This window comes from Daucus carota, chromosome 3 (genome assembly GCF_001625215.2).
Source record: "Daucus carota subsp. sativus chromosome 3, DH1 v3.0, whole genome shotgun sequence".
NCBI classification, from domain to species: domain Eukaryota; kingdom Viridiplantae; phylum Streptophyta; class Magnoliopsida; order Apiales; family Apiaceae; genus Daucus; species Daucus carota.
The window spans coordinates 11,464,785-11,490,833 of NC_030383.2; the positions used below are offsets into that span (position 1 = coordinate 11,464,785).

General features: G+C 34.6%; 5 protein-coding genes across 6 annotated transcripts; 4 read left to right on the plus strand and 1 right to left on the minus strand.

The window, feature by feature from the left end:
* Positions 1–5,900: 5,900 nt before the first annotated feature.
* On the plus strand, positions 5,901–7,613 carry LOC108213291 (protein VACUOLELESS GAMETOPHYTES). Its single transcript, XM_017385071.2, has 2 exons — positions 5,901–6,509; positions 6,859–7,613. The coding sequence occupies exons 1-2, from the start codon at positions 6,146–6,148 to the stop codon at positions 7,338–7,340; spliced, it is 846 nt and encodes a 281-aa protein (XP_017240560.1). The 5' UTR covers positions 5,901–6,145; the 3' UTR covers positions 7,341–7,613.
* Positions 7,614–9,245: 1,632 nt separating this feature from the next.
* LOC108214881 (bZIP transcription factor 50) lies at positions 9,246–11,857 on the plus strand. Its single transcript, XM_017387121.2, has 3 exons — positions 9,246–9,624; positions 10,388–10,611; positions 11,431–11,857. Exons 1-3 carry the CDS (start codon positions 9,356–9,358, stop codon positions 11,688–11,690), a joined length of 753 nt encoding a protein of 250 aa, XP_017242610.1. The 5' UTR covers positions 9,246–9,355; the 3' UTR covers positions 11,691–11,857.
* Positions 11,858–12,413: 556 nt separating this feature from the next.
* On the plus strand, positions 12,414–16,549 carry LOC108214880 (mogroside IE synthase-like). Of its 2 annotated transcripts, none has more exons than XM_017387119.2 (3): positions 12,414–12,880; positions 14,585–15,242; positions 15,627–16,549. In XM_017387119.2, exons 2-3 carry the CDS (start codon positions 14,598–14,600, stop codon positions 16,338–16,340), a joined length of 1,359 nt encoding a protein of 452 aa, XP_017242608.1. In that variant the 5' UTR covers positions 12,414–12,880; positions 14,585–14,597; the 3' UTR covers positions 16,341–16,549. The 2 variants fall into 2 exon arrangements, with proteins under 2 accessions (XP_017242608.1, XP_017242607.1); XM_017387118.2 differs by having other exon boundaries at positions 12,422–12,880; positions 14,574–15,242.
* A 938-nt stretch (positions 16,550–17,487) lies between these two features.
* LOC108211615 (cyclin-dependent kinase B2-1) lies at positions 17,488–19,595 on the plus strand. Its single transcript, XM_017383258.2, has 8 exons — positions 17,488–17,809; positions 17,935–18,076; positions 18,210–18,271; positions 18,373–18,484; positions 18,577–18,670; positions 18,775–18,844; positions 18,927–19,065; positions 19,174–19,595. Exons 1-8 carry the CDS (start codon positions 17,589–17,591, stop codon positions 19,264–19,266), a joined length of 933 nt encoding a protein of 310 aa, XP_017238747.1. The 5' UTR covers positions 17,488–17,588; the 3' UTR covers positions 19,267–19,595.
* Positions 19,596–20,269: 674 nt separating this feature from the next.
* Positions 20,270–25,268, minus strand: LOC108211606 (3-hydroxy-3-methylglutaryl coenzyme A reductase 1). The gene is made up of 4 exons (XM_017383244.2): positions 24,022–25,268; positions 23,744–23,925; positions 21,059–21,405; positions 20,270–20,778 (listed from the first exon to the last, which is right to left on the minus strand). The coding sequence occupies exons 1-4, from the start codon at positions 24,957–24,959 to the stop codon at positions 20,530–20,532; spliced, it is 1,716 nt and encodes a 571-aa protein (XP_017238733.1). The 5' UTR covers positions 24,960–25,268; the 3' UTR covers positions 20,270–20,529.
* Positions 25,269–26,049: the final 781 nt, after the last annotated feature.

The window sequence follows — 26,049 nt, forward strand, 5'->3', positions numbered from 1 at the left end:
TGCACTCACCTACGTCACCAAACAAAACATAAAAAGTCAGAATTATTTTACAAATATAAGTTCATTTTCCGAATAAAATAATATGGACATGTGAGACTTACCATGGTTGAAGAAGCTATAGCTGAAGAAAACAGAGAGGCGGTATGCAGAGAGAGAGAGAGAGAGAGAGGTGAGAGAGAGAGAGATGAGAAGGAGAAATGAAAATGATAGTTGTATATATAAGGTTTGTGAGGCGGTTAAAGATTGTAATGGGCACAAAAATGATATCTTGAAAATTTAATGGGCTTTACCAACGTTTAGGGATAAAGAGATAATATCTCTTTTTTTTTTATGTATTTTTTTGCGAGGAAGAAAATTAAGATAAGGACGCATAAAATAGAAATTTATGAAAAATAATATAGCTGGGGTGATGACCGTGGGCCCGATTGTGGACTTTTATACTCATTATTTTCGTATTTAGAAATTGATTCTGTCATCTTAATGTCATGTTCTGTATTGATCCTCCCCTATTTTATTTTATTAATTTCCTAAGATTACTTTACGGTGAAAGCTAATATTTACAAATTCTTGGTTGGATATGCTCTTCTCCTTTTTCTCCTGAATGAATAAGTAATTTTTGGACAAATTGTTTCAAAGTGCAAATTTCTGTAGTTTCAAAAAAAATAATCATAAATTAAAAGTATTGATGGACTCTAAATACTACAATAAACATAATCTATAAACTAAAAATTATATATTTTTTCGATTTGTAAGTCACTAAACATAAACATACATGAACCTACGACCACGAGAACTATAAGAATTTTTACCAACAACACTTTATCTGCCATTTCCAAAATTTTCACTATCGATTAAACACACGCTGATATACGTCCAAATTCAGTTAAGCCCACGTAAAGCCTGCTAACGTAAAATAGTAGAAAAGTTGGAACCAGACAAACCTATACAAATCTAGAAACTACTGTTTTCAAAATTTTCACTATCAGTTAAACACAAGCATATCTGAAAATTTCACTATCAATTAAAAGCATGCGGATATACTCCCAAAATTCAGTTGAAGCCACGTAAGACGTAGAATAGTTGAGAAGTCGGATCTGAACATATCTCTACAAATCTAGAAACTACTCAAACTATTATGAGGTTGGGCTAGTATTAACTGCTCCTAACTGCGAACCAAAATTCTTGAATGCCCGTTCGAATTGGCCTAGTCCAACCCGTATCTTTAGAGGTGACGTGGCACATGGTTTTTTTAAAAGTTTAAATTATGGACTTATGGTTTGATTTTTTGTCTAAAAAATTTTGAATTGTACCGAAATACAATATCAAATGAAACGGATTTTTTTTTGTATTATTTACAAAGATCTCTCATGAAAGTTCAGATAAGAAATTGTATCATCTGAAAATTAAGAAAACACCCGACAGAAAATGAAAATCCGCGAATCTAAAGAAGAAAAAGAGAAATTTCAATAAAAGAAAGAAAGAAAAAGAGAAATTTAAAGTGTTTTTAATGTCGAGTGAATTTAGGGCTTTTTCGATCGTTTAATAGTTCCTTGATGCTGTTTTTCTAAATCTCGAATAACATTCGGGATCCTCTGTTTTCGATTATCTAGTAAATTTCTATAAACAAAATAGATTTACTTTCCACTTATTTAATAACTTCCATGATCCTCCGAAACCAGACTAGTCATTTAATTCCATGATCGGAAGCTGAATCGCATAAATAACTTAGAATCATGATAATTCCATCTGTGTTTGGAATGTAATGAACTTATCCTTTACTTCTTTATTTCAAAACAAAAATATCAAAATCAATAACCAATCCCAAATTTAAAATTTTTAGGACTCTTTTGCTCAAATATATATTATAATTATCAACACAATTGTTTCTCTTTTATCCCAAAATAAAAAGAGCAGGTTTAGTTATATTGTGTTTTCACTTGATTTTTTAAACAGTGAATGAGCACTTTATATAATCAGAAGAGTAACAAACTTTTATTTGAATCTCTAAAAGTTATAACAAATAAGAGAGGAGTTATAATTTTAGTACATGATATGATGGACACAAATTGAGTATTAGATCGAAAGATCGATAAAGAATTGTGAGACTTAAAATCTCTGGTTCTTAACAACTTACAATTGTACTTTGATTGGTCATGAGAGTGGCTTTTAAAGGATAATTGTAGGCACTATAATCTATCTTGGGAGGAGGATTTTATAAATATTAGAAGGATTGTTTTTAGCAAGCAAGAGATACAAATTAGACATTCATGATAGTCATTGAAGGACTTATATGCTTGACTAGTTTTTCTCTCATATTTATTTATTTGTTACATTAATTATTTGATAATCACATACGAGCAAATTCTTCTCCACATTTCTGAATTGTAAAGGGTAAAATACCTAACATAATATAGCTCTCCCTTGAAAGAGACATAATAATTCCCATGTGGCCGAGAAAGAGCATTATGTAATGTAGCAGCTACAAAAACTGTAGGATGAAGTAGAAGGTATCAGAGATTTAGTGCTTGAGGATGAAGAAGACTTAAGCCGATCAAGAGGAAGCATGCAAGGATCAGGATGTCAAGTGGAGTACCGTTCAATTGCTTTTAATGTTAAGTGAAATTAGGGCTTTTTTATCGTTTAATGTCTCCTTCACAGAGTTTTGCTAGATCTCGAATATCATTCAAGTTCCTCGATTTTCGATTCTATAATCAATTTATAAATAAAAAAAAAGATCTTAGTTCCATTCATTTAATTACTTCAATTATCCTACCAAGCCAAACATGAACCTTTTGATTCATTATGCTCACACGCTAAATTCCTTAAATTACTTATAATTATGATAATTCTATATTTATTCGAATACAATGAACTTATTCTTTACAATGACATTCCTCAAATCCTGGGGTCTAGATCTGGCGTCACTAACACAAAAATCATTTAAGACTTATATTTTCGGAAGAAAATAAAAAAAAAAAGATATTTCAAATTTTGGACATTTTAAAAAAGATTCAAGTTACAATCAATTTAACCCCCTGAAAATAAGATCGCATATAGGTTATAGCATTGAAATCATAAACCAAACTATCAATTCGTATTACAACATAATCTACATTATCAAACAAACTTCGATTAAAAGAGTAGTTGATAACCAATTAATACTTTTTTCTACAACTTTATCAAAATCAAACAACTCCAAGTCTCCAACCATAACTATTCTCGTAGATATCTCCTTAGGTACTCTACCTAATCATCAAGATGAAACTTAACCACTTGAAATCTTGTCTAGCATTACTCTGACATGCGACCAAAACAAGTGAAACATCTTTATTCTAGCTGAAAGAGTTAGAAGGATTAGCAAGAGTGAGTCACAATACTCGGCAAGTATATGAAAGGCAAAAGCCACATGATATAAATATGAATTAACTTGAAAGACTTGAAGTAAAAGTACTCATGTAAACAAATTCTATAAATCAAAGTTTCCTTGAAAGCATAAATTGATACGTATATGAGCCATATGATATTTAACACTTAAAGTAAATCAAAAAAAAAATAGAAAAGTCATTTTTGATTTAGACAAAAACAATTGCTTATCTCACATTTTCAAATATATTTCTTAGAAACTTTTAATTTCATATTGTTTAAACTGTTTTTTCATCCGAACACGATTTTCATGAAAATATTTATTTTATAAGTGAACTTTCACAGTTCCTTGAAAAATACGAGTGATCAGCCATGTTTTAAAGTCCTCCCGGGTATTGGATGACTAGGTCTAAGTCCCACCGTCAACGGATCACTCTGGACATTAAATCTAAGTTCCACCGGTAACAAAATTGGGCATCCAATAGGTATCTTGCTGGCCTTTAACGTTGGACTAGTTCTACTTGCCTCTTACACCAACCTTTTCATAAAACCCTTCATTTTTAATTCTACAACACTTTTAGGAAATTCATTTAGATAAAAGACTTTGAAATCACATCAAACACCTTAATTATTTTCTTTCTATTTTCAAAAGTCTTTCACTTCATTATCAAAATATCCCAAAATCAGTTTTGTCCAAAGTTTCAATATTATCATTACAATTTTCTAAATTAATGTTCGCAAATAATTTAATGAAGCTGATGAAAAAGCAACAGAGTATCTCAATTCTAGAGCTCACTATTATAAACTAGGGACAAAAGATCATGCTTAAATTGTTATATTATAACGAAATCACTATTGAGTTGAATGAAATTTCTAATCTGGCCTTGAAATCAATATACGAATTTATAAAACTAACTAAACCAGGAACGACGGAATCTTGCTCTATAAATACTATAGGGGGATAGGAATACTTGCCTCAACCTTAAATTCTAATTGTAATATATACCGCACAATCCTACATTTCAGCTAGCTTTTGACAACACTCTATCTAAGGCACGACGTCGTCTACTCAGATCATTCCAGATTCGTCATGAAATCATGTCCTGATCAATTTTATACGATAGTAAAATAATAATACTTTAGTCGTCAGATTAGATGTACTATCTAATTTCGAATACAACAAGAAATTGTATGTATCTACCCCTTGCATTCCTAATTAAATAGTATTTAATATTACATACAGATATTCAGATACTAATATTCTATATACAATGAACAAGTTAAATATATAATCACATAATATGTACATAATTATTTATTATTCATTAATAAATATTATCACGTAAAATTATCAATACATATCAATGATCCATCATTGATGTCACGAAAGTGCATGAACGTATAAATATTATACAATATAATACAGTTTTTAAATCTGTTCAAATCCAATTAGTCATTTCAAATCAACTGGGGTCAAAATTCTCGATATACATTTAAAGTAGATCACGTCTTTAAAATCAAATTCTACATATATAGATTCCTAAAAATGATACACAAAATAAAATACTCTAAGTTACAAAACACTATTATCACTTACTAACTGATAAAAAATAATATTTATTGCTAGTTTCACTATCCTGTTATATCAATTAAATTCGACTCGCAACTCAATAATCAGATTTAGTTATTGAAATTAACAATTATTTGAATTTAAATCCTAGTTACAAGTCCCAATAGAGCATATAATTAAATTCGACTGAACACGAATTATTTATAATTAACAACTTTCTTATTTATTATCCATAATTCTTAATTTATGATATGATTTTTTGAATTTTATTTATTGTGAGAGTAGGAGATGCTCATAGGATTTACCAGAAGTGTATTATATGACTGGAGCACATCAACACAAAAGAGGGAACCTAAAGAACATTAAAACAGCAAAAGAATCAATGGCGGCACATCACAGATCACTGGACAATAGCCAAACAAGCTCAAGTCATTAATGTTTGAAATTTTCAATATATTTCATGTTTTTTAAATATGAATCCATTACTATGCATGCTTAAACAAATCCAGTCATTAACCAAAGAAATCATAACAGCAATGATCTTTACAGCTAACAAGAGAAAATAAGATACTAAATTAGCAATAGTGTCCAGTATAGTTCCAGAAGCTGTATTAGATTGCTCATGAATCTTGGCAGCAAAGTGTAAAGTAGTACAAAATTTCTCATTTTTTCCACTTTATATATACGTGCATCGAATATGAAGACTTTAATCAGTTCCAAAAAAGAGAGTTCTTTTTCTTAACATCAAAAGCTGGAAAAAAGATAGAATAACTTGACTTTGTAACATATATGGTTAAACTTCTACGTTAGATCTATTGTATACTTAAACTTCATTGTTATAAAGTAAACATATTATGGTGATAAACATACCCAAAAATACTCTAAATATATGAGTCACATTCTACGAAAAATAATAATTATTGTGAAAATTGTGTTTCATATTTATTTTAAAAAGTATTTTGTACCTTTTTCATAGTATGTTATTTTATATATTTTTTAAAAAAAGTGTATAACAATTGTTCTCGTATGTTCAAATAATCATCCCCGGCGGCAGGGGCTTAGATATATATCTCTAACTTAAGAAATGGAACAGAGGAAAACACCTTTTGACACCAGCATAAATAACAATATTCCAAGCTTCACATTTGGCACTGAAATTAAACCACAGGGGGTCACTCTCAGTTTGGAATACCATATCGAAGTCCAAAAATCATGAACAACAGATTTTTGATAAGAAAGACAGGAGGAGCATTGTCCTTGAAAAAATCATCATCAATGGAAGTCCCTGCAAGAAAATCTCTGTATGCAGTGGAATTTCCCACATCTCCTAATCCTACTAATTCCCCTGGAGAGGAGAAACTTCATCCCAGTCACTCCCAGCATCCATTGCTTCAACTTGATGTGCCTGAGCTCTTTACCTGCAGTGGCTGTAAAGAACATGGTGCTGGCAAGAGATTTTCATGCCAGCAATGTGATTTTCAGCTACATGATTTCTGCGCTTTGTCTCCGCCTGCTCTCAAATCTCACCCTCTTCATGCCCAGCACCAACTTACTTTCTATTCTAAACCTAAACCAGGTCTGTATCTTTCCTTGATATCTTTATGTTGTTTTTAAGTTAATTATGTTTGTTTCAATATATTCTTTAGTATGCCAATTACTGACGGTGATAGCCAAGGGCGGATTTAGTAAGAGGCAGAGAGGAGACGTGTCCCCCCTGAAAAAAATTTTAACATTTTTTTACCATACTAGATCTTACAAAATTATAGAATTGTTCTCATAAAATTTAAAAAATATATAAATGTTTTCCGAAAATTTGCTTGGTGCCTCCAAGATTTGGATCCTAAATCCGCCCCTGGTGATAGCAGCACGTGTTTTCATCGGTAAGACAGCATTGTGCTAATCGGATATATGTACTGGCATTGTAGGTGGGATTTTATGGCCAAGGTGTGATGTTTGTATGAAAGCAACCAAAGGGTTTGCATACCGGTGCAGCGCCTGTCATTTCCAAATGCATCCTTGTTGTGCACTTCTTTCTAGTGAAATTAAACTGTCGATTCATGAACACAAGCTGAAGCTCCTGCCACCTCTGTTAGGTGAACACTCAGGTTTCACTTGTGGTGAATGCAAGAGGCAGAGATCAGGTCGAATGTATCGCTGCATGGTGTGTGATTACCATCTCCATGCAGTGTGTGCAAAGTCTATGGTTAACGGGCTCGAAGAAAATGGCATCAAGATCTCTGCAAAGCCTAATATGCTGGGTCCAACAGCACGTTTTGCCTCCCAAATTGTCATACATTTCCTTGGAGGTCTCGTCGAGGGAGTTGGACAGAGTGTCGGACAGGTTCTTGTTCAAGATCTCGCGAAAGGAAGGTGTATGAGTAGGAGGAGAAGGCGGCTACGTGACTGAGATCAGGCCTCTGCATCTCTGCAAGTAAGGCCTCCATGTTGTCACAAAAAAAAAACATTACAACAGCCTATAAAAATATGTGATTAAGTCTAAGCTGCAGCTAAATTGCTATTGTTTCTTGTGTACTCCAGTGTATAATTAAGTTATCCTTGTTTGCTATCTCAATCAAAACGTCAAGATTCTTCCAGTTGTGTAACACCCAAGTGGATTGCTTCAGATTATGAAGCCTTGAAAATGGGTGAGAAAAAATGAAAAGAAAGCTACTTTTGAACATGTTGAGATGCCTTACTGCAGCTACTTGATTAGCGACGTACTATTCTGATGCACGTTGACAGATGCCATATTTCAATAATGGAGTAACGATGTTATCGATTCCTTCTCCCCGTTGAGAAAGCTCGTAAACCAAATATCTTCAAAATTTATCACGTCTCGAAATGAAACCATTTAGTTCACAAATTCACAACACAAATAACGATAATTGATACCAATTTACTTTGATTTCTCAAAAACACTTCCGTCGTTAGTTGATGACCTAAAATTTCCGACCGAAAGCCCATTATTTACCGTGTTACGTTACTGTCCTCTTCAACTCTACATTGTGTTTGGTTGAAGGAATGAATTTTAATAGGAATGGTCTACATTGTGTTTGGTTGAAGGAATGAATTTTAATAGGAATGGAATGAAATGGTGGATGAATGAATCGTTCCATTCCATTCATTTGAGTTGTTTGGTTATTCAAAGGAATGGAATGAAAATGGAGGCGGTGATAGGCGTCAAGAGACGGAAGAAGGTAAGAGAGTAACAGGGAGACGCGAGAGACATATGAAGTTCGTGTTTTTAAATTTTTATGCGGTCGAAATGAATAAGCTCATTCCATTCTATGGACCAACCAAACAACAAATTGCTTTTGGAATGAAATGAGTCATTGCATTCACTCCTAAAATGATTCCATTCATGCCAACCAAACACAATAAGATGTTGTTCTTGATACTTGATGGAGCATACTCGTTTAACATAGGTAATATCTTATTGACATTAGCAACCGCCAAAAGGAAAAACTTACTGATAAGAGCAACTACAAGGAAAGGGAAGGCATTGAGATATGTAAACTTTTATGTCAAAAGAATTTTGTGCGCGCCAATGATATATCAAAAAAGAAGAAAAAAAGATAGTTGCCATGCTCGGCAGTATGTGTGTTAGTAGCCTAACCGGATTAGTCGAGGCGTCCAAACTGGCCCGGACATCGGTTTAACAAGAAAATATATTAATAAACGATATATTGGTAATATATTTTATATAATCAATTAAATAAAAAAGAAATCAACATGTTTGATTTTTATTTTAAATAAAATAAAGATGTACGCGTCTTTTTCAAAAAATTTTGTGTCTATATATTTTCTAAAAAGTATGTGTTCCTAAAAGGACATGTTATGTGTAATTTCACTATTATCTTAAAAAATATCGTAAAAGCATTTTTAATGGAAAGATATTTAACGTTTGGAAACTCGTAATTAAAAGGTAGTAAGATAAAATTGTTTGAGGCCAACTCAAATGACATAATCGGGAATTTTAACTATGGTTCCCAGACACTTCAATTTTTTTTATCCTTTTTACAAATTTATATTCTCACTTCGTATGTTCATTTTTTTCTACATATTAATTCTACTGATATTTAAATTAAAATGGGCACATTAAGTTGGTTATTCGTGTCGGAAAAAATTAACTCTTTACTATTTTGACATACACCAAAATGCTTAAAATTTAAATTAGATTGGATCCGAATCCAAAATGTTCTTAAATTTTAAATTTGAAAAATTACTATTTTGATTAATTTGAAATTAGGTTTAAAATTTAAATTTAAATTTTATATTAAAACAAAAATAAATTTCACATTGGATCTGAATCCTAAACGTTCTGAAAAATATATTTAAATTTAAATAAATATTAAATCCGACTATTTACGCAAGAAATTGGGGACGATATCTGACCGAGTGTTTACAGAAGAAATTGGGACGATGTCTGATCATGGAGGTGAAGAAAATGAAGAAAAAAATGAAGAAGACGATGATGATAGAATCAAAAACCTCGAATTAGAACAACTACTAGCCTTACCCAACGACGAGGAGTGGGATCTCAGCGATTCCGAGTTTTTTAATTTCTTTCAGGGTTGGCAAAACGTTCCTTCTCCTTCTCTACTTGCTGCTGCACCTCTTGATAATCAACCCATTATCCATCATCAAAACAATCCAACTCAAGATGATCCCAATTCCAAGAAGAAGCGAAGGTACCTTCCCCCTTTTCCTTTTTGTTTTGAAATTTTCGGGTTACTTGACATGGTATCAGAGCTCGGAACTGTTCTTTGGTTGTTGTCCCACCCTTAGTAAATAAAGTTTCGAGTGTCTAGTTTCGGTGTAATTTCTTGAAATAATTGTAGTTAGGTAAATCTTTTCTAACCAAGTTGCTGAATTACATTAGTTCATCATTGCCACTATTGAGTTGGCTACTTAGGTTGTGTTCACTTCATGGAACGGAATGAGAGGAGAATGGAATGAAATTTGTATTATAAATTGTGAGTGATTAGTGAAATTGTTTATAATATTCATTTCTTCAATCATTCCATTCTAACTATTTTAACTAAAAATCTAACCCACATGTTTTGAAAGGAATGTTGATTCCATTTGTTCATCATCTTTTTCTATCATCTTCTTTATGAAAAATTTTAACTCACTCATATTTAATCATTATTGCCTCATACTTTCTCCGATCTCCATAAAATTTGTTCATATAGTTTCATTCCATTCTCCCCTCATTCCATTCCATGAAGTGAACACAACCTTATAGTTCATAGCATGGCTGGTCTGTCAGTGAATGATATTTGATTGGTTGTGCTGCAAAGTTCGACAAGTATGTGTAAATTATGTTTCCAATTGATATCTGTTACTCGTGGAATTGTTGGGTAAAGAAGAGAAATTTATCAATGTGAATGATAAACATTGATTTATTAAAATTTGTCAAGGTTTAACAGTTAATAATGTATGTGTTTTTAGACAAGAGAGAAACAGGGATGCTGCCTTCAGATCTCGAGAAAGGAAGAAACTGTACGTCAAGGAGCTGGAGATGAAGAGTAAGTACTTTGAGGAAGAATGTAAGAGGCTTGGAATGATGCTCAACTGTGTCGCAGCAGAAAACCATGCCTTGCGCCTTTCCTTGCAAACTAGGACGGCATCTGATGTTTCCAGGACCAAGCAGGAGTCTGCTGTGCTCTTTTTGGGTATAACCTACTAAACTATCTCTATTTTTTATGGATCCTACATAGTTTATAAATGTTATCATAGTATTTGTTGTAATGCTTTAATTTTTTATTATTGGGATTGGCTTCATTGTTTTTATTTTTCTTCCAAAACTAGGCCAAGAGTCTCCTGCTCTTACAACCAGTAAACTTGTTTGTTTAGTGCATAAAGCTTTTGCTTTGTTTAGACACGCCGTTGCCTGTCAAATTATTCCTCCCGAAATTAGTATCCACTCGCTTGTCTATATTTTCTAGAGTATCATATTGTCTCAGTTAAATTGTCATCATCTTATCATACATCAGTAAATGTGCTGCACAAGCAGTTGTGAACACTTCCTTCTACCCCTCCTTAAAGCCATGTAATGATTCAGTTATGACTTCACTGCTATGCCATGTTCTAATATAGTAAGTGAGTAACTGCTATCCACTTGTTGATATTTTTAATAACTTTTAGCCATTTAGTACTTTGTATGTTATGATTAACACCATTGCCTACATTCCTTTTAATCTGCTTGCAATTTTCAAGAGGTCACAGTGTGCCAAACTATGGTTCAGTCTAGGACTCTAGTGAAACTTAATCATCTGGTAACCTTCAGCAGTCTGTGGCAGAAACTATACTTTTTGTTCACTGAATTAAATCCAAAGAGTTCCTTTTATCCCCCTTTTCTTTTGCTACTTTGAATCAATTGGAATTGTTTGCTACTTTTTCACTGAGATGAGGAGATTCGTTGGCTTCTAAAGTTGATGTATTTATGTTGGAGCTTCTTGATTTTTAATATGTAAATTCTGATCGTTGTGCAGAATCCCTGCTGTTGGGTTCCCTGCTTTGGTTCCTGGGAGTCATGTGTCTGGTCAATCTGCCAGAGCATCTTCTACCAAAAAAAGAAGTTCCATTGGGAAACATGGACAACCAAAATCAGGGAATTCTGGCACCAAGAAAGACGGGAAGTAACATCTTGAAACTTCAGTGTTTTCCATCTTCAGTGAGGGGAAAGAGATGCAAAGCTTCCAGGACAAGAATGAAATTGAGTTTTTCATTTGCTCAGCAAGCTTTGATGTGAACTCTAGTCTAAAGTTGGGCAGAGGATGATACTTTTCCCCTATATAACATATAATAAAAGTATTCCATCCTCGTGGTAGTTTCTTATAAGTGAATTTGCAGACACCTTGGTTATATGTATCGAATTTAAGCGATTAAGAAATCATACTATTGTGGTGGGATTAATTAGTTTTTGTGCAAGCTCGGACAAAGTTTAAGATTTACTGATATGCAGCCCCCCAATTTTCGCTTAACAAATTATTATGGCCAACTTCGTAGTAGTAAGACGCCAGCTTAAACTCCGCAAATCAGCAAAACAGCTGACTGGGGTGTGGTTAAGGAATTAGCCATGAGCCCAGGATTAGGCCTAGAGCAATTGTTGCGCAGTCCTATTTTGTGCATTGGACTGTGTGAAATGGTATTAAAGTGGAATTGTGCTCCCAATTTGTGCATTGGACTGTGTGAAGTGGTATTAAAGTGGAACCGGTGTGAAGTGGTATTAAAGTGGAACTGAGAAGGTCGGTGGATCGTGTGAAGTGGTAGTATAGTGGAAAAGAAGGATCAGTCGGTGTTGGAGGAAAATGAAGAGAAATGGGTAGTCTCTCTTTCCTAGTTAGATGTTGGTGGGTCGTGGGAAATAATATTAAAATAGAAGAGAATGGTCGGTGTCGGAGGAAAATAAGAGAAATGGGTAGTCTCTCTTTCCGAGTTAAATGTGAAAAATGATGAAACAAAATATGAAAAGAGTGAAACGGGTCGGAGAATTGGAGAAATAGATGTTACGATTGCTTTAATTATTTTGAGCTAAATAATTTGACTTTTCCACATAAATTAAAATTTAAAAAGTATATTTCATTTTTGGTCATAAAAGTAGCAGGATAACATTGACCTCAATTTCATACACGCACGAGAGTCGATGCAATAAACTAACAACCACGTTGAGAGACGGAGACTCCAAACAGAAAACTTGTCCCCTCACTGGACTTGCTGTCTTTACTACTAACTTGACTTGTGCTTCAACTGCTCCTTTGCTAACACAAATGCTTGATCAAAAGCATATGTAGCAATACATTTATCACATGCTTATATCTTCTAACTCAGTCTTTTTTACAGGTTCCCCCACTTACAAGTTATAGCTACCTCAGCGCTGTTGAACTTTCAACTACACAAGATTTTCATTTTCAGGCACCCTTTGATCACTTCCTATATTTAGTAAGTTCCTGTTCATAATAGCATCATCTTTGCTATACGTTGCTTGTTTTATTGTTGTTGAATGTGTAAAAGTTAGTATCATTTCTTGATCTTTGGTATATTTTCTGTTTATTGAGATTCATATGTTGTCATAACTGTCCATACCTTCAATCTTCAATTTCATATTTGCGGATCACTAAGTTCATTGTTTCTAGATTACCTCAGCTCTTTACGAAGTTGGTTGATTTTGGATTAAAGAGTGGATCCCTAGGAGCCCATCTTTTGGGCTAATATATACTCCCTCTGTCCCCCTCAATTGTTTACACTGGAGGGGGACACGGAGACCAAGACAATGTATGAAAAATGAGTAAAGTTAGATGAAAAGTGGGTAAAGTGGTGAGACCTACCAATATTTAATAATAGATTTGAGATAGTGGAGGAAAGTAGTGGGTGTAATAGTAGTTTTTATTGTTAAATATGAGATAGTAGAGGAAGATAGTGGGTGTAATGATGAAAAAAACTTACTATTTATAGTAACGTAAAGAAATGAGAGGGACATCTCAAAATAGTAACGGTAAACAAATGAGAGGGACAGAGGGAGTAACATAAGTATCCAAATTAAACTTTTTGAAATATTGGGTGTACTGAGATTCGAGACTTCTGAAATTATTAGAGGTCTGATACTTTGATGAGTTACTAACTTTCCAGAAACCTTAAGGTCGTAGTAGAAGGGTTGCTGCCCTCTTGCCCCTTTCTGGATTAGCATGTCTGTGTCTGCTGTGGGAACAGGAAAACGAAATTAGAATGAAGTCTTTTCCGTAGTAAGGCTGAGGGCGAAGCTGGTGGAGAATCAGGAGAAGAAATTACTGGTCATATATTATTACTAGTATGATGTCACCAATCAAATAACTTTGTTTAGGAGTTTTTTCTACATATGTCTACTTTTTGGGTTACTGAAGGTATATAAACCTGATATAGCAGGGATCAGTGGTTACCAAATTACTGCATTATGAGGTGTGTGGCTAGGGTAAAAATGAAACTGAGGCACCGGCCGTTTTGTTGTATGCATATCCTTCTGTCACTTGTAATTTGTATTTAAAATACTTTCACATCTATAAATTAATTAAGATTGTGTCAGTACACCCAATTGTTAACTATTTCAACAATTGGGTGTGTTGAGATTGGACTTGAGACATCTGTAATTACTAAGGTCTGATACTATGTTAAGTTAACAACTTCCCATTAGCCTTAAGGTGGTAGTAGAAGAGCTGCTGACCTTTTGCCCTTTTCTGGACCGAAGTCTTTCCCGTAGGAAGGCTAAGGGCGAAACTGGTGGAGGGTCAGAAGAAGAAGGCAATAAGTTCTTGATATTAAGGAAGACCTGGAACGAGCAGGGCTTGAATTACCAGTCATATATAATCAATAGCATGTCAATCAAATTCTTCTACACATATTTACTTTTCAGGTTACTGATGGCATATAAACCTGATATAGCTGGGTTCAGTGGTTACTAAATAAATACCTAAGGTGTGACTAGGGTAAAAATGAAACTGAGGCACCGGCCATTTGTTTATGCATCTCCCTCTTTGTCACTTGTAATTTGAATTTTAAAAAAGGTTGCATATCTATAAATTCATTATTTTGACCCCTTCAACATTTTACTTTCTATGTTAGTGCATTTCTAGTTGCTAATACATATTTATATTTTCATTAGTAATTATACAGGGATAAGCTTGAAATGGACGGAAAGAAAAATTACAAAGCTCATGTCATGGTGCTAGCATATCATGGACAAGGTCACATCAATCCAATGGTCCAATTTTCCAAACGTCTTGCTTCAAAAGGAATGAAAGTCACTGTATGCACTATGCTCTCCAATACGAAGGCTATGAAATCAGCATCTAGTTCAGTTATATTTGAGGCAATATATGATGATGCCACTGAAGGTGGAGTTGGGGCACAAGGTGGTTTTAAGGCATTCCTTGACAGGTTTGAAGCTATTGGGTCACAAAATTTAATTGAACTCATTAAGAAACAAGAAAATTCAGAATACCCTGTTAAGTGCCTTGTATATGATGCTAATATACCATGGGCTTCAGTTATAGCCAAGGACTTTGCAATACCTGGGGCAGCCTTTTTCACACAATCATGTGCTGCTGTTGCTAGCTACTACCCAATGCATTATGATATTTTGGAGAAGCCCCTGCCTTTGCCTGCTTTTTCCATGCCAGGATTGCCACCACCGAAGCTTCCTTATCTTCCGTCACTGGGTGCTGCTACAGGAAAGCATTCCCCTATAATCCAGCATATCTGCAAGCAATTCGACAATATTGAGAATGCAGAATGGGTTCTTTTTAACTCTTTCGATAAGTTAGAAGAAGAGGTGAGTACAATGCATCTTTGCTTCTGATGCCCTGAAAACAAGGGCCTAATCCTACTTCCTTATTTCTGTAAATTCAGTTCATTCCTTTTTATTATGGCAGTGGAAATAAGACTTGCTATGTCGTCCATAGAACTTATATAAGAAAAACTAATTCCTTTCTACTCGTGTCCATAAATGTGATGTTGAAAGTAAAATAAGTTTCTAAAAATCATTGGAAGTTGATTTATTTAAAAATGTTAATTCAGTATAATAGTGTGCAATTTATATAACTTAATTGTGTGCAATTCGTTTGTACTATCTGCTCAATTTCGTAGTTCATTTTGTGACAGTAATTTCTGGTACATGTTCATTGGACTTATATAAAGCCTTATGCTACACATGTAGGTGGTGAAGTGGATGTCAAATTTGTGGACTGTGAGGAACATAGGACCGACTGTGCCATCTGTATACCTGGACAACCGAGTGGAAAATGACAATGATTATGGTTTCAATATGTACAAGCCAAGCACCGAGGCTTGCATGGAGTGGCTCAACACCAAAGAAACTGGCTCAGTTATATATGTATCATTCGGAAGTGCAGCTAGTTTGAATGCAGATCAGATGGTAGAAATGGGAGAGGCCTTGAAGCAGTGCACAAACAGTTTCTTGTGGGTGGTAAAACCAACCGAGCAGAGCAAGCTCCCAGCTAACTACGTTGAAGAGACATCAGATAAAGGATTGATAGTCACATGGTGCCCACAATTGGAAGTTCTAGCACACAAGGCAGTAGGCTGTTTCGTGTCCCATTGCGGATGGAATTCAACTGTAGAGGCCATAAGTTTTGGGGTTCCAGTAGTGGGAATGCCACAATTTTTAGACCAGATGACTAATGCTTATTTTCTGGAGCAAGTTTGGGGAGTGGGAATTCAGCCAAAGGAGAATGAACAAAATAGAACAACTGCTAAAGAGATCGAGAGATGCATCAATGAGGCGATGAATGGAGAAAAGATCAGAAAGAAAGCTATTGAATGGAAAAGGTTAGCTAAGGAAGCAATAGATGAAAAAGGAAGTTCAGACATATACATTGATGAAATAATTTCTCGAATTGTGGCACTTTAATCCTAGTCCTGAGTTACAAATCTGTTCTCCAGCTGAGGAATTTACTGCAGAGCTTTGCAGCTATTGCTCTCTCAGGGTCTAATTGAATGGCATGTTTTCAATAAGAACTGTATTGTTGTTTTGTGGTGATACTTTTTGATCCGTTTATGTTACTTTACAAGATGCAATTTATTTGCGTGTTCTAATGTGAGTCTTGTCACTGTTCTTTCTGCAATTGTTAGAAGGATGCAACAATGTTCAGTCATGAGAATATTGTGGCTCACTGGTTGGTGCTAACTTTGGTTTACATGATCTAAAATTTTGACAATGCTCTGGCAAAAAAAAAATAAAAATTTTGACAATGCAAATGTTTTGGCAAAAGTTTGGCGCTTTTGGACAAATTGCCGTTTAAAAAAATATTTTTTTAAATATAGTTTTTAAAATTTGATGGCACTTAGTGAGAGCTGTCCCAATGGAAACGGGGCCTTGCGTTGATCCAAAGGGTCACGGGTTTGAATCTCACCAGCTCCGAGGGGTTCACCCGAGTTGAAAAGACAATGGGATGATTTTGTAATACGCCTTTTACTGTTAATAAATATCTTTAAAAAATATATGTGAAAAAAACAGTTGGATCAACCTTTTTTTTATAGGACTTGCAACCAAATGCAATCCAAAATAACTTTCTTTGTGAAAAAATTGGATTTGTTTTTGATTGAATTGGATGTTAATCTTGGTTGTATTTGGTTGTAACGTTATAAATTTGTAAAAAAAATTAAAAATAGCATTTTTATAATTTTTGTAATAAAATAAAAATATTTTTGTAAAGAAATAAAAAAGTGAGCATATTATTTCAAAAGACCCACATAAAATAATTTAAGATTCGAATAAAGAAATATTCTGAACATTTCACAATCTTAAAAAAACTTTTTAAGCCTTTGTTCCAGTCATGGGCTCATGGCAAACAATATTCCGATTATAATAATATCCGGTTTGGGAAAAATAGAGAAAAAAAATCACCTTGATCAGAAAAGACATTTGCAAAAAGTAAAATAAACATGAAAATAGGAGAAGAAGCGTGAGTGCGTGACCGAGTGAGGGGCAAAACTGGAAAACAAAAAATCCAATTTGAAATTTGAAAAACTAGTTGCCGTTACCTAGGGCACAACAAAAGGGCATAAAACGATCCCCTTTCTCTTCTCTCTTTCACGCTCCAACAAATCTTAAAATTAAAAAAAAAAAACAAAAAACACACACAGTAGAGAAGAATCAATGGAGAATTCAGCAGTTTCTGCGATGGACGCTTTCGAAAAGCTCGAAAAGGTCGGGGAAGGAACGTACGGCAAGGTGTACAGGGCCAGAGAGAAAAGCACTGGCAAAATTGTGGCCCTTAAGAAGACGAAACTCCATGAGGATTCTGAAGGCGTCCCTTCCACCACTCTTCGCGAGATCTCACTGTTGCGAATGCTCTCTCGCGATCCCCATATCGTCAAGTAAATCTTTCTCACTAATCTATTGATAGATCTGTTGGCCCAGTGTTTTAATTCAATTAGGGTTTTAATTGGGTTTTTGTTGATTTAGTTTTGGGGGTTTTTTGTTGTTTTTTATGATTTTATAGGCTGATGGATGTGAAACAAGGGATTAATAAGGCGGGGAATACGGTTTTGTACTTGGTGTTTGAGTACATGGACACCGATCTTAAGAAGTTCATTCGGTCTTTTCGACAAACAGGAGAGAACATTCCTTCGCCCACTGTTAAGGTATCTTCGATTTGATTGGTTTTTAGATATGAGTTTTGTTTGAAATGTTTGTCTGATTGGTTTTTTTGGGGTTTGAATTTGATTGTTTTTTGATTGAAATGTTTTCTGATTGGTTTTTTGATTATTGATGTAGAGCTTGATGTATCAACTTTGTAAAGGGGTTGCCTTCTGTCATGGTCATGGTGTGTTGCACAGGTATTATTAATTGTTATGTTATTGCCATTCCTTTACTGTATTATTCTGTATTGTTTAAAGATGGGATTATATGTTTATGATTTTTAATGTATGTAATTCAGAGACTTGAAGCCTCATAATCTTTTGATGGACCCGAAGACGTTGGCTCTGAAAATAGCAGATCTTGGATTAGCTCGAGCGTTTACTTTGCCTATTAAGGAGTATACACATGAGGTACTATGGTTTAAAGTCCATGCATGATTTTCAATTTCAGGTTTTTACCACTTGTTCTTTAAGTTTATCATATATATTCATTCCAACTGCAGATATTGACTCTTTGGTATAGAGCGCCTGAGGTCCTTATGGGGGCTACTCATTACTCCACAGCTGTGGACATGTGGTCTGTTGGCTGCATATTTGGTACGCTTCTCTTCAAAATGGTTTTTTGCATATCATCATGATTGCGTAGCGTATTATCGATCATGGTTATAGATCCGTAATGTTAGTTTTTTTCTTAAATTTAGCTGAACTGATAAATAAGCAAGCACTATTTGCTGGAGACTCTGAGCTGCAACAGCTTCTTCACATTTTCAGGTTGCTAAAATATGACCTAATTTTTGTCCTTTCTGACTTCGAGATCTTGCCATAAACTTATTTTACAATCCTCCTGTTTCAGGTTACTGGGAACTCCTAATGAAGAAATGTGGCCAGGGGTAAGCAGGCTAAAGAACTGGCATGAATATCCTCAGTGGAAGCCTCAGCAGTTGTCTTCAGCTGTCTCTCATCTGGATGAGAATGGTCTGGATCTGTTAAATGTAAGTTCCTTAGCTCTTTCTTTTCTATAGTCTTCTTTGGTGCTGCATATTGTTATCAGGAATATACATTTCAAATTGAAACTTATCTTTGGTTTATGGTTATTGCAGAAAATGTTGCGGTATGAGCCTTCAAAACGGATTTCAGCCAAGGAAGCTATGGAGCATCCTTACTTCGATGGCCTAAAGAAGGATTCCCTCTGATTCTCACTGTTGAGTGGCTAAGAAGGATTCCCTTTGATTCTCACTGTGGAGCGTCCTGGGAATGTTTCAATGTTTTAATTGTCTTAGGAATGTTATGCTTTCATAAATTTTAGGACCTGCAGCTGATCCTACAAAATGCTAATGTTTTAACAACGTTAGGATTGTTATGCTTTAGCACTTTAGTAAAGAACGTTAGGATTGTCTCCTGCTCTTCTTGAGCATTTTCGTTTATGGTTAACAATGCCTTTCTCCTTTGCAATCTGTTTCCTTGTAGAAAACAGCAGTTTTCAATGAATTTCATGGATTGTTTAAAGTAAAGATTTTCTGGATATGATTTTTGTGTGGGGTGATTGTGACGAGGTCGAGATTATTCTGTTAATATATTGTGGTTGAATTCTATGCAGTAATTGTGCTACATAAGAGTAAGTAAGGTAACTGTGATCTAATCAGCAATGAAAATGCTCTGTTCCATATACGAGAATTCCATAGGGAACTGGATGAATGTTGATATATACGTCATTCACGATAATACTCCTTATAGTCGCTCCTTATTTATAGATAGATTTCAGATAGAGGAAAGGAGAGTAGAGAGAGTACAACATATTCATATAAAAGACTGGGGAGTAAAGAGAGGCTCCATATCAATAGGGAATGAGGGCCTACTCCTAGTAACTTCGGAAGCTACCAAGACTCCAAGAGTCTCGTGCTTAAGCATTTTAAGAGAAATTTAGGAAGTCACTAGAGAAATTTAGGAGATGCTGAGCTTGTAAGAGCCTCGACCTGGTTCAGCAGTGTACCTTGCTACACGCTGATATTAGTTTCTTTCATGTTCGATCATACTGCATCAAGCTCACCAAGTCCTCAGAAAAATAAAAGACAGTGGAAGGGGGGAAAAGAGAGGGAAGTTGCTGTAAATAAGACATGTGCAAATTACACTTTTAATTAAATGTTGGATTTAACTTGTTTGCCAATTCAAATAATTGATAATCCTCAACCTGTGCAATTGAGAAGCAGGACAGGAAAAGAAAGCAGTATTGCTCTCCTGCCAATAAATTGATTGTAGACTTGACATAACAGCAAACAACGTATATTCACAGGGAAATTACAATTGAAACAGAGACAACAACCAAGCACTTCTGCTTGACATGTTCCCGACTGGAAAGATACTGCACTTGCAACCACAAATGGAGCATAAATAGCTCGCCCTGCTGTCTCCCAGATTTTTTTGATGTTTTACTACTTGGCTCGTGTGCTGGGAGTAACTTAATTCTGGCATGCAATAGTGGAAATATCTTTATTTGATCTGTTATATTTCATGTGGCTCTTAACAAGTTGTCCGGCCGAAATGGCTGACATCAAGGAAAGTTCTCCAGCTAAGACTGATCCAGCTACTATGATTGACAAGAGCCTGGAATTTGAACCAGGGGAATCTTTGCTTGCCCCTTTAACCCCCAGCAAGTTCAAGCAAGCTGACTGAGATGCCAACTGCGTTCCACCTCCAACGGTGCCAACCTAAAGGAGGTAATACTCATGTTAGTTTCAGTAATATCTATGTTAAGCCATCAGAGACCAAGCATGATAATATTCTTATTCCTAGACATTGGTAAGCTCCCTTAAGAATGCCCTAGGCCATTTTATTTTTGACTTTTTAGCCCTTAAGCTAAACATCAATATCTAAGCAACAGCCTTGCCTAGTAAATAAATGTAACATTATAGAATCTTCTTTTAACTTGTACAGTAAATAAATAAAAACGGATTGACAAATAAGATAGTGGAGCATCATGCTAAATACCTCAATTGATGGCATAGTGACTGAGATGTGAAGATCCTGGCCGTCGTTAACAGCCTCCATCATGGTTATGCAATGAGAACTTTCAATATTTTGTGCAGGGTCCTGCCCCGTGGCTATGAAAATTGCTGAGACTATGTTAGCAGCATGTGCATTAAAGCCACCAAGAGAACCAGCGACAGCAGAACCGGCAAGATTCTTGAGCATGTTAAGCTCTACCAGGGCAGGCACAGTGGTTTTCAGTACCTTCTTTACCACATCTCCTGTTATAATCGCCTCGCAAACAACAGACTTTCCTCTCCCTTCAATCCAATTGACTGCAGCTGGTTTCTTATCAGAGCAGAAGTTTCCTGGAGATTAAAGGAAAATGAAATCTTAATAGGCCGAAACAAAGAGTACCAATTTGGAAGCAAAGAGGACGATGCAAGTACTGGAAACAAACTACAAAATTTTCCAAATGTGTGCAGGCTTATATCATTCACTTAACTAGGTGGAACAAAAGATAATGCCACCATAATTAAGTACTAGTTTATAACCCGTGCCAAGCACGGGATTATATGAATTTTTTAAGTTTATTATTTATTGGAAATATAATATTTTTGATATAGTTATTTAAATTATTATTGTTGAGATACAAAACTTATTATGCATTAACATATTAGTAATATTTAATTATGTTTAAGTTTTATTTTTCAAAATAAATATTCTCAGGATACATGTTCTTATATGAATCTATTTTAAAATGGTACGTTTTATTTTATTTAAATCATTATGTTGTTTATGATTCTAGATAGATGGGGAAAAAATTCACCAGCATATATAGCGCCCGTTTGGATACCACAAAGAAGTGCTTCTTTTCTCAATAAGCCAACTTCTACTTTTATTGACCGTATAAAAAGTCGAGAATCACTTATAAAAAGTTGGGAATGGTAGCTTTTCTTTCAGAACTTCTACTTCTTTCCCAAACACTTTAATCACTTATAAGTCTTAACTTGCTTCTCACTTCTTTTTCACTTCTTTTACTTTAAGCAAGAAGCACTTATTTTAAGCTCAACCAAATGGCTCCATAAATTGGCTGTGAGTGTATTCAATCTTTAATAAAACTCAATTTCAGTTCATAATTGTTTTAGACGTCTAATAAATATTATTAAATGCAACGCTAATTGAAGTTCATGTAGATTTAATACTGATGGATATTTGTCAAATTAATATAAAACTATAACAGATATTATAAATTAAATGAATTTAAAATTAATTTATTTATAAATTTTTTTGACAAAGTCTTGTAAACCTCTTTTTATGACTATAACCAGAGAATTCACAGTAATTTTATTCTCATTGGAATTTGCGTTTGTCATGGTAGTGCTACCACCCCCTTTCCGTTATTATAATAATATTATAATATCGTGAAGAGTAGGACAACGTTAAATTACATGATAATAACCAAATTTTGATAGTTCGGTATATGGTACTGATGTTCTTCCACTAAAGGAAAATTTCGCATATTAATAAAAAGTATATGTATGGATAATATCGATCTGGCTATTAATATCAATATAAACCTTTATTTATTTGAATGCTGAAATATGATAGGAGTTTTACAGAGTTGTTTCATAAATTAAATTGTTTGAGTTTAAAGAAATTAAAATAAATAGTTTTATTGGTGGTATAACTGTTGCATTACAAAATCCTAACAACGTTAGAAGTCTTTTTTTAATAATATAACATTGAATTCTTTAATTATAAAATCCAAATCAATATCAAAGTCTAATAATTATAAAAGGGATTTATCCAAAATACCACTTTTCTAAGTTTTTTTGCGATTTTACTATATTCTGGAAAAAATTGCAAAAATACTAACTTTTTAAAAAATATTTGCATAAATACGGTCTGCAACTTGATGCAAACAGATACAACTTCAGTTAATTGATCCCGCAGAGGTTGCAAGTGTGGTTGCAACGATGCAAACAGATACAACTTCAGTTAATTGATCCCGCAGAGGTTGCAAGTGTGGTTGCATCTGGTTGCAAGTATGGTTGAATGTGGTTGCAACCGGTTACATACAGTAATTTTGCAAATATTTTTGAAATTTGGTTTTTTTGTAAAATATTTTTTAAAAATATAGTATTTTTGCAAAAATAATTTTGGACTTAGGTATTTATGAGAAAACCCCATTATAAAATCCTAACCAATATTAAAGTCTTTATTTATAAAATCATAATAAATATGAAAGTCTTTTCATAAAAATATAATAAAATTATAAAATCCTAACCAATACGACATTTTTTTCATAATAGTTTAATGATTATCATTATTAAGTAAAAAGTTTATATTGATTATAAAATCCTAATAAATATAGAAGTCGTATTTAATAATAATATCTTAAAATAATATAAAAACCTGACCAATATAAGTCTTCTAATGATAATATAATACTTTTTGTAGGAGTAGAATAATAATAATAATAATAATAATAATAATAATAATAATAATAATAATAATAATAATAATAATAATAATAATAATAATTAAATATGATATAAGATAACCAAATTTTGGTACTTTTGGTACCGATGTTCCACTGAAACGTGGTTTCGCTTATTAATAAAGGGTATTGATGTAATTCTGCTTAAGCTTGAAAATTAAACATCTGTAGAATTTCACTAGCCTCAATCAATCAGAACTCACCAGAAATACCAATTACATCCATATCCGGAAAATCCCTTTGGAGAAAATCCAAAACATTCTGAACACCCTTAGACACCATGTTCATCCCCATAGCATCCCCAGTGCTGCAAGTAAATCTTATATAAAGATTCTTCCCCGCCATTGAGCACTGAATTCTTTGCAACCTAGCAAACCTGCTAGACCTGCAGCACAAAAACACAATAAACACTTAATGAATACACAATTCACCAAAAGGAGACCAACAGCAAGCAGACACAAAAAAAAGAAGGATTCATTACTTATTAAAAACCACAGCAAGCGTATCAAAATTAAGCGGCTCTTCCAAGTAGAACTTCAAATCCGCAGCTCTCTTTGCAGTCGGGAACCTAACAACAGGAGCTCTCGTCATCCCGTCTCTCAACAAAATCCCCGTAGCACCACCACAAGCATAAATCGATTTACAACCTCTATTAGTACTCGCAACCAAACAGCCCTCCGTCGTGGCCATTGGCACTGTGTACTCACATCCATTAACCAACAAAGGACCCGCAATCCCAACAGGTATTTGCACATAACCTATTGGCATCTCACAACACTGCCCTAATATCGAATTATAATCAAATCCATCCAACGGCAATCCCTCTAGAGACCTCTTTGTAGTCCTCTGCACCGCCTCACGCCTGATCAGCGCCGCTCTATAACAATCTCCTAGCTTAGACTCCAGCGAGTACGAGGGTGTCTTTCCTAGTACCACCGAATTAATAATCTCCTCGTTCTCCTCCACCCCAACAGGCTTGCTCTTGTCATTGCTGACGTCATTGCTGATGTCATTGTTGCTGTTGTTGTTGTTATGGTCCATTAATGTGAATATCTCCTCGTCCTCGTGATCTTCGATATAAGGGCGATACAAAATAGACTGAACAAAATCGATCCCGAAGAAGCCGAGGAGATAAACAAACGACGAGAACAACGAGACCACCGCGACAATCTCGGTGACGGTGACGATGTGCAGCGGCGTGGAGGTCCGTATCTTCTCCCGCCACCGGTGCAGGAGAAAATACGCGACGGAGAAGAAGAGCGTGAAGAACGCGGCGTTCGTGAGGTACAGAGGCAGAGGGAGCGCGTCGGAATTAGCTTTAACCGGCGGCGGCGGCGTTGGGGATAGATCGACGGTCTTTCTACGGTGGTGCAGGGTTGCGCGTGGAGGTTTAGGCGGTAAGCTCCGGTGAGAGTCCATGGAAAAGTTTTGGATGAAAATGAGGTTTGGGAGATTGTTTGGAACGGAGCCCCGGGTATTTCGGAATCCTCAGAGGTCGAGATATACTATGTTGTTGTGTTATGTGTCATGTGCAAGTACATATGGTTACACAAAACAGGATCATTTGAGTCTCTAGTTTTGAGTGTTGGAGTTTGAGAGATGTCGATGTGTGTTTCGCGTGATGGATGTATTTATAGGGTTTGGAATTGTGTTACGTGCAGAATAAATTTTGGTATAAGATAGTTTTTGGTTGTAAGGAAAGATGGAGAGGAGGTACTAAAGCTTGGTCAAATGCATGAGACAGCCCTAGGTTTTATTTCTATGTACTCTTTTTGTCCCCGCTTGTATTGTAAATTTGGACGCGCTTTATATGCATTTTAAATTCATATAAAATATACTCCCTCTGTCCCATTTAACTCTATACGTTTCTTTTTAACTGCTTGACACGCATTTCAATACTCTTATAAAATATAGTTCCATAACTTATTTTTGAGATTTTCTTTTTCTGTATAAAAATATAACATCCAAACTTTAATTCAGAAAAGAAAAATTTTAAAAATAGATTGCACAACTGCATTTTGCAGGAGCATTAAAGTCCGTGTCGCGTCCCCGTCCCCCAATGTATACTACTCAGAGGGACGGAGGGAGTATGTTTCTGAATATATTTCAAAGTTTTGATAAAAAAATAATTTTTATTTTTTGTGAAATAAAAATATTTAACAAATTTTATATAACGGTTTGTTTGTCTAATATGTGTCCACGCACACATGATGAATACTTAATTACATTAGACTTATTATAATTAGTGCGATTTCTGTATACGACAAGTTCATATTTATTAATGTGCAGGATCCAATTTCATAAAATTTTATACTTAACATATGTTCATGTGTATATTATAAAATTTTATTCATATAAATTTTAAAAAATATGTCAAACAATAAAAAAGCCGAATAAAAAAGAGCAGGAGATAAGGAGTACGTGATAACAATACTGCTTGTTGTTGTTAGTCCTTCAATACTAGTGGTTGTTTGTTCATTGTTGTTGGATACCCGTTGTTCTAAAAAAA

Coding starts and splice junctions, on each gene's coding strand:
- LOC108211615 (XM_017383258.2), top strand. CDS start 17,589: ATGGAGAATTCAGCAGTTTCTGCGATGGACGCTTTCGAAAAGCTCGAA. Junction 18,077..18,209: donor TTCCTTCGCCCACTGTTAAG/GTATCTTCGATT, acceptor TTATTGATGTAG/AGCTTGATGTATCAACTTTG. Junction 18,485..18,576: donor TTAAGGAGTATACACATGAG/GTACTATGGTTT, acceptor TTCCAACTGCAG/ATATTGACTCTTTGGTATAG.
- LOC108214881 (XM_017387121.2), top strand. CDS start 9,356: ATGTCTGATCATGGAGGTGAAGAAAATGAAGAAAAAAATGAAGAAGAC. Junction 9,625..10,387: donor AATTCCAAGAAGAAGCGAAG/GTACCTTCCCCC, acceptor ATGTGTTTTTAG/ACAAGAGAGAAACAGGGATG. Junction 10,612..11,430: donor GTCTGCTGTGCTCTTTTTGG/GTATAACCTACT, acceptor ATCGTTGTGCAG/AATCCCTGCTGTTGGGTTCC.
- LOC108214880 (XM_017387119.2), top strand. CDS start 14,598: ATGGACGGAAAGAAAAATTACAAAGCTCATGTCATGGTGCTAGCATAT. Junction 15,243..15,626: donor TCGATAAGTTAGAAGAAGAG/GTGAGTACAATG, acceptor CTACACATGTAG/GTGGTGAAGTGGATGTCAAA.
- LOC108211606 (XM_017383244.2), bottom strand. CDS start 24,959: ATGGACTCTCACCGGAGCTTACCGCCTAAACCTCCACGCGCAACCCTG. Junction 23,926..24,021: donor CTTGCTGTGGTTTTTAATAA/GTAATGAATCCT, acceptor TTTGTGCTGCAG/GTCTAGCAGGTTTGCTAGGT. Junction 20,779..21,058: donor TCACTATGCCATCAATTGAG/GTATTTAGCATG, acceptor TACCTCCTTTAG/GTTGGCACCGTTGGAGGTGG.
- LOC108213291 (XM_017385071.2), top strand. CDS start 6,146: ATGAACAACAGATTTTTGATAAGAAAGACAGGAGGAGCATTGTCCTTG. Junction 6,510..6,858: donor CTATTCTAAACCTAAACCAG/GTCTGTATCTTT, acceptor CTGGCATTGTAG/GTGGGATTTTATGGCCAAGG.